We start from the raw sequence: 13,135 nt of genomic DNA, 5'->3' as shown, positions 1-13,135 counted from the left end.
TGCACTAGGGCATTTGATGGGACCAATAAAAGCTTCTAAAATCACCAAGAACTTGAATCAACTTTTTTATATTTATTAATGTTTGTCCCAATATTGTTATAATTTGGTCGTTTGGTTTATAATTAAATAATGCAAAACTAATAATATGATAATAGGTTATGCGCTAAATACTTTAAAAAAACATTATACTCAATTCGTTAATATTATATCATGATATAATATTGTTTCATTTCAATATATTAATAAAAGGCTAACATATTAAATAAAATGTTGTCCCACGATAGCCATTAATAATATGATAAAAATTTACTTAATTTACATAAATCAATGTCATATTAATTTTTCTTATGAATAATTTATTTTCTAATTTAATATAACTCATACACGATTTTTAATATCGCATAACTCATCGCTAAATAAATGATTTTTTTAAATTACTATTTTAATTAAAAAAAAATTTGATCAACTAAAATGTCGCTTTTAACATATATTTAGGAAATGAGATTAGGCCACATAATCTCAGATTCTTTAGGGCACATGAAAAAAATATTCTCGAACGTGCATTGGAGTACTTGTACGATGTGCTGAAATGTTTGTGCTTTGTCCTGGATTTTACCGATTCTTGAATTTAGCTCACTTTGCCAGTCCAACCCCTTAACAGAAAGGGGAAAAAATCAAATCTTTGGTTTGCTTTACTTTACCCAAGCGTTACTTGTAATACGAAAGAAACAAAACCCTACACCAGAAACATCTTTTATCAGTTCTTGGTCGATAGATGCATCTTCTTGATTAATCAGGTACTTTTTTGATGTACCCTTTTCGTTTTCTTGAATTTTAATGATGGGAATTTCATCTTGTGTTGGTTATGGTATCTGAGCTGTGTAGAAATTTGTTTGGGTGTTTGAATTTCATGTTTGCATTAGCTATGGTCTCTGAATTGTGCAGAAATTAGTTCTGCGTGTGTGTGTGTGTTTGGTGGCATTTGGTTGTCAAGTATAGTCCAAGGATTGGGGAGGTTTTTTTCTTTTTGATATATATATAGCCTTTTGTGTCTTTGAATTTCATTTTGCATTGGCTATGGTCTCAGAAGTCCAAGGATTGGGGAGCTTAGCTTTGTTTTTTATAAATAAATTTTCGGGTCTTTGAATTTCATTTTGCATTGGGTATAGTCTCTGAACTGTGCAGAAATTAGTTGTGTGTGTGTGTTTGGTGGCATTTGGTTGTCAAGATTAGAACAAGGATTGAGGAGCTTTTTTTTTTTATATATATATATAACCTTTTCGGGAATTTTTTGTGTGGGTAGTTTCATGTAACATTTGTTATGACCTGGTTAAGTATATGAAAATAAATGGTGTTTTTGTGTGTACTTGTGTTCTGTTTTTGTGATTGAATCTGTGGGTTTATGTTTCAGTTTTGTTTTCGTGAATTAGAGGTTTTATAGGTGCTCTTTTTTGTTGTATGGTAAGTCGGAGATAGCTAGAGTAGGTGGGTGATTGAATGTGATGTTGAAGGCACCTGTGTCTCAATGAGCCATTTGATATCCTAATGACCAACGAGGTGAACAATCTTTTAAATAGAGGAAGTTCAAAAGAAAGAGATGGACGACATATCTCAATTTCAATTTGTTAGACTAGGCAGCACATGTTTGTCATGGGATTGCAGATGTCGTACTGTGTGTCTTATATATTTGAGTTTGACTTTCTTTTTATTTAAAAGGTATAGTGTATTTCATTAGTAGCAATCAAGGAAGCAATCTATGTGAAGATAGTGCTTATGTAATGTGTGTTTAATGTGTTGCTTGTTAAAACTTCTGAATGCCACACTATCAGTAAGTATTTAACTTTCTCCTCCTTAGGCTAGAAGCAACTTCTAAGCTATGTTTTCCTTAGCAACTTTTAATTCTCATGTAACGACTTTTCGAGATTGCTTGTTCTGGTTTTATATGATCTAGTACAATCTATCTTGTGATGGAAGACTATTAAATAGATAATTGCATAATTGGGTTAGGTTAGTCATCAACTTCGAAAGTAAATGACTCCAATCTTATTGTCCGCTCATGCAAAAAGCTAGACTTTCTTGTCACTGTTTTCTTGCCTTTTCGTCATCTGAAGTCTAAACTCCAGGGAACTTTTATATGTTTCCAATTTCCTTATATCATTGTCACTCCGAATCTGCTAGTCTGCTAGTCTTCTAGTCTTCATGTGGATGGCTCTTATAGGCTTACTGCTTTGGTCTTATACGTGGAAAGCCTGACTCAGTAATCCTGTTAGCCATTTCAACTTCAGGTCTTCTTCCCTATATTGTCTCTGTCGTGTGTGTGTACTGTGTGACTTATATACTGCTGGTGCTATCAAGGTTCGAGTTTTACTCCGCGTTAAAGAATAATATATTTAGTTCTGGGCGCCATTTTGATTGTCGTAATCTGAATTAGCCATTTTAAGTAGAGGATCCAAGTTTGACACTATTAATTATGCTTTATTAGGTGCAATATTGTCATCGAAACTAGGACTATTCTGTTTTGTGGTTCAGGGGGAAGGAATATACCGTCGAATTTTAGGCCTTCTCTGATCGTTGTAAACCAATAATTTTTCTCTTTCCTTCAGATTTTCCTTGGATGAATAATTTCCTTTTTTTTTTCTCAAGCAACTTTCTCGTTAATTAGCTGACTATCCTGCCTTAGAGAATTATCTTCATGAACTGAGATTCCTTCCCCGTGTTACTTCTTCCTTCAAAATATTCAATTATCAATGGATATCTTAATTCACTGCGAAGAGGTTGGAAATGACCTTACAGCTTCCTCTTCTGCAACACATCAACCTTCTCCGTAGCTGTTATTTTTTGGATTCTTTGCTTTACCCTCATAAAGGTATTCGCAGCTGCATAGTTTATAGAGGAAGAACGAAACTGGTAAGGCCTCGACTGAGAGTAGCAGATGCAGTTACTGGTTTTAAGTTGTCACCATTTGTTTGAGTGACCTTGTGAAATGTGAACTATTGATTGATGCTATAAACTAATATCAATGATCCAAGTGAATGTAACTAATATCCTGAATGAGCAGTGTATTCCGAACATACAGCTTATTTAAATGAGCAAGCATGCAATAGGTTGCCGTAAATGCAATGCCAGCAGATCTGTCTACATGATCTTTTTTCTATTTGTACTTTAATTAATTATTTCTTCCCTTATTATACTGTCCTTATGGGTTATCGGTGCTGTACTTCCATTGCTTTTTCTTTCAGAATACATTATTTCCTGTGGGATCTTGCTGTCATTGTTCTGTTACTGTAATCAGACTCATGAAGGTGTGGCATCAGCACTTGACGTGAAGGTATCCATGCTATCAGAATTGTATGATTGCAGTTAGTTTTCCTTCTGTGAACTAGGAATGTGTTGCTTGTTCTACACTTTGGTACTTATTCTTATGGGAATTTTGTTGCTTGTGCTACACTCTGGTACTTATTCTTCTGGTATCTTTTAGGAAAAAAGGGAAATAAAGTACAGATGTGAAACACACTATCAAGGATATGGAAACAAATTAATTATACATGTCCACCTATAGGTATTATAGAAAACTCCAGATCCTCCTTCAAATAGCTTACTTTACTTTTTGAGAACTTCAATAGCTTACTCTTTATTCCAGGAAAAAAAACTTCATTTCTCCCCTTCAGTCAAAAGCTCCAAATATTTTTGCCATTACAGATCCCACTTTTCATATATAAAGTATTGGCAATTTTATAAATAAAATGACTCAGAAAATCTACTCACGTGGAGCTAAACAGATACCATACTATATGTGGACAGCTTGACCTTGCATTTTCTGAGTCTTTTTCACTATCAAATGCCTGTTATGGCCTTGTTTGGCTGCAAAGTTTATTGTAGTTATAATGTTATATTTTTCAACAGCCTATAAGCATACTGATTTGAGTGCTCAGGTATTTGTGCTTCTCCTGGCATATATTGACGTTATTCCACATTTGCTATATAGGATTACTTTCATGATCTGCAGCCTCTCCATCTACTACTTCAGTGACTATAGAAATGAAGCCAAGAACCAACGGGGTGTCAAGGTCCCAGAAGTCCAATGGTGTTCAGAGTGAGGGTCCTAACTGGGTCATAATTGCAGGTAGTGCGTTATTAAGTACATTATCTGTACGCTTAGGGTACAAGCTGAAGCAGGTGCTTGATTCAAGACAGCCAAACAAGACGACCAGCAGTTTGAAAGGTCCTACATTGTTTAAAGCAATTTGGTTTGTCTTGTAAAATTATTTTGCCTCTTAGATATGAGAAATGGCTTAAATTGTAGGAAATGAAAAGTCTTCTGATGGAAGTAAGTTAGGGAATGGTCATATGCAGTCAAGCACTTACTATTTTTCCCAAGATGATGATGGCTGCTACAATTGCAACACGGGTATGCAAATTCTTGCCATCCCTTTGATGTTTTATCTTAGAATTTAGGTTGTTCTTTTTGGTGTAAAGAACGTGGCTAGTGATTTGATGTTGTCATCATCTTTTTCCTGTACTCCTGTTGATTGTAACTCCCAAATTTGCGAGAGAATGATTTGAACAAGTAAAGTTAATCACAGAGGCATCATCAACAATGTTTACATGTTAGTGTTGATTATTTGGTTGCTTTCTAACATGAAAATGAGACACGACACTCTTCAGAATTTAGACCTGTTTACAGTTATCTTACTCGCTTTAAGAAGTTTATGGTAATGTCAAGTGAAAGATTGAAACTGAGCTTATGTGATCAATATGATGATTTTCTTGGTATACACTATGCTGATTTTTCTTCAAAAACAGAAGGTTAATAAATTACCACTGCAGTTAGTCCAACAGCTAACCTTAAGGAAATAAAGAGTCATGGGAAAAGTCGAGTTCTATTTATGTCTAACCTTTTTGTTCCCATTTTGCTCATGCTTATTATTTGATCTTATGGTCCAGTTTGTTTGCTGAAATGTATACTACAACATCTTATGGGGTGTCACTGTTTCCTGCCATATTATGGGGCATGATTTGGGGTATCTCTGTTGGTGGCTCATGCAACTTACGTGTAGCCTAGTTCAACGTACAATTTTCTGGGAACTGCTAAGGTTTCTTTTTTCTCCCATTAGAACTCTTAAAGAGCCCTCAGGCCTTCAGTCTAGTGGACGCAACACAAGTTGTGTGAATAGGTCCTCTAGTTTTTTAGGTATCATTTGGTGGATTAGCTGACAATTCAGTATTTCTTGTGTTTTTTGAGTTTTGTTTTCATCTTATTATTTTTCTCAAGATTAGTGTGCTTGAAATGGTGTGATTAAATGTGCTTCCATCTCTTGTACATCTTACAATAGTCTATTAACTATTGTTGGCTACTTTTAGTGAACATTTGCTATTTTTATACTGACAGAAGCTGGAGGATTAGGAATTACAAAGCAGCAGTATAATGGGTCTGAGCCTGAAATGGTGCTCCCTCTGGTGGCAGTTCCTGCCATCGGATTCAATAAAGAGAATGGTGGGGTTTGGTCAACCTCTCCTGACCGTCTTGAACTACCACAGAAACCATTTCATCGCTCTAACAGCTCTGAGTCACCATGTGTCTCTGAATCCGGTTCTGACATATACAGCAAGCGAGAAGTGATACAAAAGCTGAGGCTACAGTTAAAGAGAAGGGACGAAACAATATTAGAGATGCAAGAACAGATTGTAGAGTTGCAAGCTTCTCTCAATGCTCAGATGTCGCATTCTGCTCATCAGCAGTCATTGCTGGATGCTGCCAACAGGGATCTGTTTGATTCGGAGAGAGAGATACAGAGGCTGAGGAAGGCTATTGCAGATCATTGTGTTGGACAAGTAGGTTCGTGCGATAAGCCCCCAACAGTACCTGTATGGCCAGCTGAAGTCCGTTATGGTCATCATACTAACGGCCACCTTGAAGTTGATAGGAATTCAGATACTTCAGAGAAGGGAAGAGGAGATGGAGAAAGGTTTGAAATGCTGAAGCGCGAAAAAGATGAGTTGAAAGAAGTGATCGAAGGGAAGGATTATCTGATCAAGAACTACAAGGAGCAAACCGTCGAGCTTTCAATCAAGGTCAAGGAACTGCAACAGAGACTGGATGCTCAGCTCCCAAACATTTTGTAGCCGCGTCGTTAGAGTTGTGTATTCTTTTGTTTGCTTCCCATTCTCTTGATTGATTTTAAAGCTTCATGACATGGGACTTGCTATTTTCTCAGTTTTATCTGAGTTTTTTCTCCCCTCCCCCTCCCTCCACCTTTCTGTTTTGTGTTCATCATGTCGACGAACCGATTTTCGATATACCTTCTCTTAGTATTAGTAGATTGAGTTTGAGGATTGCCCTCCTGTGTTGCTGAACATGTAAAAATGGTTCATCATGCATTGAAAAATTTTCATCTATATATTCAAGAGACTTTTGCTCAGCAGTTTGATGATATTTGACTTTTGTTACTTCCAAAACAAAAGTGACAAGAGTTATTGGAACAGCATGTATACACGTCGATTATTTTTCGATAATCTTACTCACTAACCCATAGTGCAAATGAGAAAAAAATTATATAGCATATCTTGTTCGGGTTTGAAATTTGAATTTTGTTTTATTATGATTCATTCCTTTAATTAATAGTTAGACTACTCCTTCATCCTTAATGGAAGGTTTCGAATTTAAATTTCTTTTATACAGATTCGAATTTAGTTTGTGTCTTTTCGGGTGTGCGGTTTTAATATAAAGGAATAAGAAATAAATAAGGCGCCCCAGTTTCCCGCCAAATCAAAAGTTCCCCAATTTTCAACAAAATCACCATTTCTCTAAACCCTATTTTCTTCTTCTTCTCTTGCATTTTTCCAAAATCTCAAAAATTAGTAAGAAGAGAGATCAGGAAGCAACAAATAAGGATGAAGGGTGGTACAGTTCAGATCAATTGGCACGACAGTAAGCCAGTTTTGTGCCTTGATTTTCACCACCTCACCGGCGTTATTGCTACTGGTGGCGCCGACTATGATATCAAGGTTAAAAATTACGATTTTACCCTTTTGAGCCTTGTGTTTCTTAAGTTGGTTTGTCTTATATGCTTCGATTATGCTAATGCTGGATATTGGTTTTAATAATTTTAGTTGGTTAGTCGGATGATATCAACTTTTCATTAATTGATTAATTAATAGTTTGAACTTGGTTTTTGTTTATTGGGTATTGAGATTTTAAGTTGGTGTAAGAATGTTTCAAATTCAAAGGAAATGAAAACACAGTAGAGGGAAATGAAGAGGAAATCTGCATTTTTGTTAGTTAGTTAATAGTTTGAATTTAGTTTTTGTCAACTCGGTAATGCGATTGGAAGATAGTGTAAGAAATTTTGCAGTTCAAAGGAAATGGCAACACAGTAAAAGGGGGAAATGAAGAAGAAAATAGGAAAGAGGGATGTGAAGAAATAACAAAAATTCTAGAAGCGGAAAAGAGGATTTTTTTCTCCATTATGTCCTCGTTTTCTTTGAGCGAATGGGAGGAAATGTGTTTACCATGATTGCATAGATAGCAACAATATGCCGGTACATTTGAATTATTTAGAACAGGGGTGCACATCCCAATTGAATAGTAAAAGACATAGAAAGGGAAAGAGAGGAGCAAAATCTCATTCACTTTCTTAGTATGGTCTCAATTGGCCCAGAAAGGTAACCAAGAGTTGACACTTCAGACACAGGTTTATAATCATCTTCCTTGCAGGACAATATAAATGTTGGGTATGCATATGATTCCATATTCTCAACATGTGATATTCTTACCAATTGAGGATTTGTCATTTCAATGGGTGCCCACATTAGTAGAATTACAGAACTAGGTATGAATTTTAGTGTTTTCTTTACTGGACCAGATTCACCATCCAGTTAACCAAGCAACTAAACTCAGGAGTTTCATGATCCCCTTACCTCTGACCCAAAAAACTCAACTTTATTGATTTAATTCATAATGACTGAGTAGGAGGATGTTTATGCTTGTGATTTGTTTCTCTGCAACCTTGAACTATAAGCCGGTTAGTGATGGTGGCCTAATAGCTAATGCAAACTCTTAAAACCTATCCGGTTCTTCTAACTCAACAGAATAAATCACATTTAATATAGATTGTGTTAGTGTCTGAAATCTTACCATCTACTTGAACTTGTTTACTTCAACTTCAACCTGAAGTAACTCTTGCTTGACGAGTGTGAATTCTTTTGCTTCAGATTGCAAAGTCCTTGCATGTTGACATATTAATCACTGGTCTCAAAGTTTGCTGATATTTTTAAAGGACTTCCATATTATTATTTTATGCTTGGGATGAAATATATAACATCTGGTTCAAAATAAATTCAACAGATGTGGGTGATTGATTCTGAAGAAAATGAAAAGAAAGCGCCTTCAGTTACATACCAGGCTAGCCTTTCTTACCATAGTGGTGCTGTGAATGCTCTTCGGTTCTCCCCTTCAGGTGAAGTTGTTCATCTTGCTTTATTAAAAGATTCTGGTAGCTAATCACTGAAAGCATTAATTTTACAAAGGCAAGAATTGGTACATTTTTATATCCTGTCGAGTGTTGGAGTTTCATCTGAAGCTGCAGGTTGTTTTGTGCAGTTTATGAATATGGTTGTTTGACTGACTTGGCTTTCTTCTCTCTGTATCTGTATACCTCCCTGAAGAAAAATGTAATATTGGTTTTAGAGAGGGTCAGCGTTGGTAATGTTATTGCTAACTTTACTAAGTTGCAATTAGCTGTACATTTGGTTAAAAAAATTCCGTTTTTTCTTTCAATTTTTACCTTGTTTGAAATAGACTTGTAGGCTTTCATGTTAGTTTCAGTCTTTCAGAAAGCTGATGGCCTGTTAACCAATTTCTTGAAATAATAACGCTGTGAGAAGAATCGTTTCCTGGTGGACTATGTATTGCTTTAAACATTAATATTAGAAAGTTGGAATATCAGTTGTAGATATTCTATTAGCTTGAGTGATTCTCTGGGATTGCTATAGGTTATGAAATTCCTGCAGAATCTTTTTGCTGGATCTGTATTTTTGAGCACTTGTTGATCTGAGAACTAGAGATACAGAGTGGAGTCGGAGCCTCTTTCGTAGTCAGATTTGTTAGATAGTGAGTTGCAATGACATTCACGAAATCATCATTACCTTTGACTATGCAGAGAAGGTTGCTCGTACAGTCTTACTATAAATGAAATAACAGAAGATAACAATGTTTCTCTCAGTATTTGTAGCATTTGATTCAACATGTCTGAAGCACAACTTGATGGAGAATCACGGTGATAGTCTTTTGGGGTTTTTACTTGCTTCTAGGTCTATGCCATCTTACAAGCCTCACTTCTCTGGGTTGATCAATACATTGGAAATGTTAATATGTAACTGTGGTTACTTCATTTTTAGCTACCTTTTCATTTATCAAAACTTCTATTATTACTGAACTTCCAGTGTATGCCTCCATCTGATTTCTTAAACTGTTTGATGTTATACTTGTACCTATCTAGTCAGCCAGCAAACTGAATTATCATTTTTTTTGGTAATATGCAGGAGAGCATTTGGCCTCTGGTGCCGATGGTATAGACTTGTCCCTCTAAATCTCTTAATTTAGTCTGGATCAAATAATTTAACAATATCTACAACTGCTCCTGATGTAGGCGGCGAGCTCATCATTTGGAAGCTACATTCTTCAGATGACAGCAAAACATGGAAAGTCCTAAAGACGTTATCGTAAGCCTTTCATTTGGTCTTATCGCCTTTGTGAATTTCTAAGCACTCATAAAATAGCCGCAATCGCTCCATGGAACATTAGCTACTGCTTTTGTTTTATTCTTATGGAAAGCCAGAGAATTATTAGAACACACTGTTTGGGAATGTCCTGCATTTTTCATTGTGATCTTTATCCTTTTTCTCTTGTTAAATAAATTTTTAAATCTGATGTAGGAAGAAAGGAAAAGTTATAGTTGGCATTTCAGTAGCGGACTTAAGTTAGTGGATGCAGTTGGTGGAAGAGGGTTTTGCTTTCGGGATTATAGGATATTATAACCACATGAAATAGTTGAAGTGTATGATAACACAGCGTTGATTATAGAAAAAGCAAGTCATGTTGATTATATTCTTTCATTTTTTTAATAAAATAAAGTAAATTAACATGATCATATTCTAAGTGTCTATTTGTTTGGATTGTATTTTGGTTTAAGCAGAATGTTGCAATAAACCAGCATATTTATAATAATCCCTAGTTTTGCAGGGAAAAGCAGCTTTGTGTTAATAACATTTAGCAAGAATTTTATTGTATATATAGTTAACTTTTGTTAACCTCTACTTTAAATAATAAATAAACACTATACAAATAATCCATAATATTTTAATAACCATATTAAACAAGACTTTTCAAATGTTAATCTATAACTTTGTATATAAGTCACAAAAGGAGCATAATCATTGTTGTCATGGAACTATTTCTAATTTGATACTAGTACTCATGAGTTCACTTCTCAGATTTCACCGGAAGGATGTATTGGACTTGCAGTGGTCTGCTGATGGTTCTTTTTTAATTTCTGGTTCTGTTGATAATTCATGCATCGTATGGGATGTCAACAAAGGTAAAATTAAAGAGGATCTAACTTAAAGAGTTTTTGCTAAGATAAATAAAATTTATACTAACAGTTGGCCAGTTCCTTCATCAGGTTCTGTTCATCAGATTTTGGATGCTCATTTGCACTATGTGCAAGGTGTGGCATGGGATCCATTGTCCAAGTATACTGCCTCACTCAGTTCAGATAGATCTTGCCGGATTTACAGCAATAGACCATCTAAAACAAAAGGAGTTGAGAAGTTGAATTTTGTGTGTCAACATGTCATTATGAAGGTTGAACCACAACTGCCGGATGAGTCCAAGGTCAAATATCATATCAGTTTCTCAATGTCTTCTATTTACAAGTGAATGTTAAATGCATAATAACTTTGGCGCTTCCAAATTCATGCAGTCTACTAAAAATCATCTCTTTCTTGATGAGACACTGCCATCTTTCTTCCGAAGGTTATCTTGGTCTCCTGATGGTTCCTTTCTGCTTGTGCCTGCAGGTACAACCTTGAAACTAAAAGTCCTAATTATGAGTCTGTGCATTTTGATTATTCTTTCTACCCGTGTCGGAATGTTCTCCTGCTACCTCCTGCACCCCCACCATTCCGAAAGAAAAAGACGAAGAAAACCATTCTCAAAGACAAAAAGAAAAGGAAAGCTCTATCAAGACTTCATGTGTTCTTTGCCTTAAAACATACCTCTTTGTTCTTGCAGTGACATGACATTGGTGTCAGTTCAGTCACCCTGTGAAATATCATCAACAGTTTAATTTTTCATTGAAGGAGTATTACGATATTTCTCTACTTTCTGAATAAGCCTATTGAAGCATCGGGACCTTCTTTTGCAGTCCAAATATAAAAGTAGTGCACGAAAATTTTCAGATTAAAATCATACCATAGCCCACTTTGTGAACTGTGTCTTGACATTTTGCAGCATCAGGTTAATTTCCACGACACCTGTTTTATAGTTCTCATTTAAGCTTTATCTTTGGACTCTCCATTTGCTTTTTTGGCAATTTACTGTTTTTGAAATGTTGAATTGTACTTGAGATAGAACTTCCAGAGAGAAACTTGAACTTCTTCATATTCTTCATGTGATAGTGCTAATGCGATAGATTATAGGCATCTGACCTGTATTCCTTTTTTTTTGTTTATTATTATTTTTATAATTATCATTTTTGAGGTAATGGGGAAAAAGGGAACTGGTAAAGTAAAGGTAGAAGGTTTGAGAATATAGACGTGTTTTGCTATTTCAGGTTGTTACAAGTTTACACCTGCTTCAGAACCAGCAAACACTGCTTATGTGTTTTCTAGGAATGATCTTACAAGGCAAGAATCTTATGTCTTTTTCGTACTGCTATATTTTTATTAAAGCGAATCCATTATATTCCCTCTAGCTCACAACAATCTGATACTTGCGCATCAACTTTGTTGGATTTTGACAGGCCAGCTTTAATGCTCCCAGGTGCCAGCAAACCTGTCATTGCCGTACGCTTCTGCCCCATGACATTTAGCTTGAGAGGATCAAGCAATTGTAGGTTCTCCTGCTGGATATCTTTGAGCTGATTGCACTATGTTATGCTCTGAATACCCATTTCTTTTAATGACTGCAGCATCATTCTTCAAGCTTCCTTATCGTCTTATTTTTGCTGTGGCTACGTTGAATTCCTTGTACATCTATGACACAGAAAGTGTTCAACCAATTGCTATTGTAGCTGGTCTTCATTATGCTGCTATAACAGACATAGCATGGTATTCCTGGCTTCAATATTCTTTTTCAAATGCTGTCAGTACCCCCATTCTCTTCCAGAAATTGATTAATACTCTTCTTTTGTTGAAGGTCGGCTACCGGAAAATATCTGGCTTTATCCTCCCAAGATGGCTACTGCACTCTGCTAGAATTTGATAATGAGGAACTAGGATCCACTTTCTGTAGGCCAGGTTTGCTGTGTTCCCCCAACTAACATCTACTGTTTTATCCATGTGTTCTTCATACCGGACTAAACATTTCTTTCTAATTGGAATTTTTTGCAGAAAAAGAAGCAGCTGGAGATGATAAAAATAGTGTGCTGAAACAGGAAGAAACTGTTCCAGAAATTATTAGCAGTGATAAATGTATGGATATAGACAGTGCAAAACAAGAAGAGAAAACAGAAGTGAAACAAGAATCAACAATATCAATCCCTCAAATTCCTATAAAGGCTGCCAGAAAGAGGATTACACCAATGGCCATTGATTAATTTTTGGCAGTTCTCTGAAATTCCAGTGTTTTTTTTGTTCTATTTCCTTTTATAAGGGAATCTGAGAGCTCAGAAAGTGTTTTGAGTGAGATTTGGACAATTTTTCATGTACATATGTATACCAGTAATATTATAAGCCAAGTCATTTGCTGAATATTTTTCCTGTTATATATATCAAGAGTGATTTTTAACCTATTGTAACACTAAATCAGACTAACATTTTAATTGATTTTGTGACCTTTGATAATTTATATTTTGGTCATGTCCCTTTCAGCTCTGAAGAAGAAGGTTTGGATATTTCATGAGTTAAACAACAACAG

At 35.5% G+C, this 13,135-nt stretch overlaps 2 protein-coding genes across 3 annotated transcripts; both read left to right on the top strand.

The window, feature by feature from the left end:
• Positions 1-513: 513 nt before the first annotated feature.
• On the top strand, positions 514-6,422 carry LOC101246584 (uncharacterized). Of its 2 annotated transcripts, XM_026028014.2 has the most exons (6): positions 514-797; positions 3,240-3,328; positions 3,479-3,559; positions 3,986-4,222; positions 4,304-4,408; positions 5,390-6,422. In XM_026028014.2, exons 4-6 carry the CDS (start codon positions 4,039-4,041, stop codon positions 6,121-6,123), a joined length of 1,023 nt encoding a protein of 340 aa, XP_025883799.1. In that variant the 5' UTR covers positions 514-797; positions 3,240-3,328; positions 3,479-3,559; positions 3,986-4,038; the 3' UTR covers positions 6,124-6,422. The 2 variants fall into 2 exon arrangements, with proteins under 2 accessions (XP_025883799.1, NP_001311393.1); NM_001324464.1 differs by lacking the exon at positions 3,479-3,559 and having other exon boundaries at positions 556-797; positions 5,390-6,398.
• Positions 6,423-6,426: 4 nt separating this feature from the next.
• Positions 6,427-13,066, top strand: LOC101246300 (chromatin assembly factor 1 subunit FAS2). The gene is made up of 12 exons (XM_004249848.5): positions 6,427-7,005; positions 8,345-8,456; positions 9,541-9,567; positions 9,648-9,720; positions 10,492-10,595; positions 10,680-10,891; positions 10,980-11,076; positions 11,832-11,904; positions 12,021-12,109; positions 12,189-12,327; positions 12,416-12,516; positions 12,610-13,066. Exons 1-12 carry the CDS (start codon positions 6,892-6,894, stop codon positions 12,813-12,815), a joined length of 1,347 nt encoding a protein of 448 aa, XP_004249896.1. The 5' UTR covers positions 6,427-6,891; the 3' UTR covers positions 12,816-13,066.
• Positions 13,067-13,135: the final 69 nt, after the last annotated feature.

This window comes from Solanum lycopersicum, chromosome 11, assembly GCF_036512215.1.
Source record: "Solanum lycopersicum chromosome 11, SLM_r2.1".
In the NCBI taxonomy this organism is placed as follows: Eukaryota; Viridiplantae; Streptophyta; class Magnoliopsida; order Solanales; family Solanaceae; genus Solanum; species Solanum lycopersicum.
Note: the sequence above shows the minus strand (reverse complement) of the source record. Positions and strands in the feature narration are given on the sequence as shown.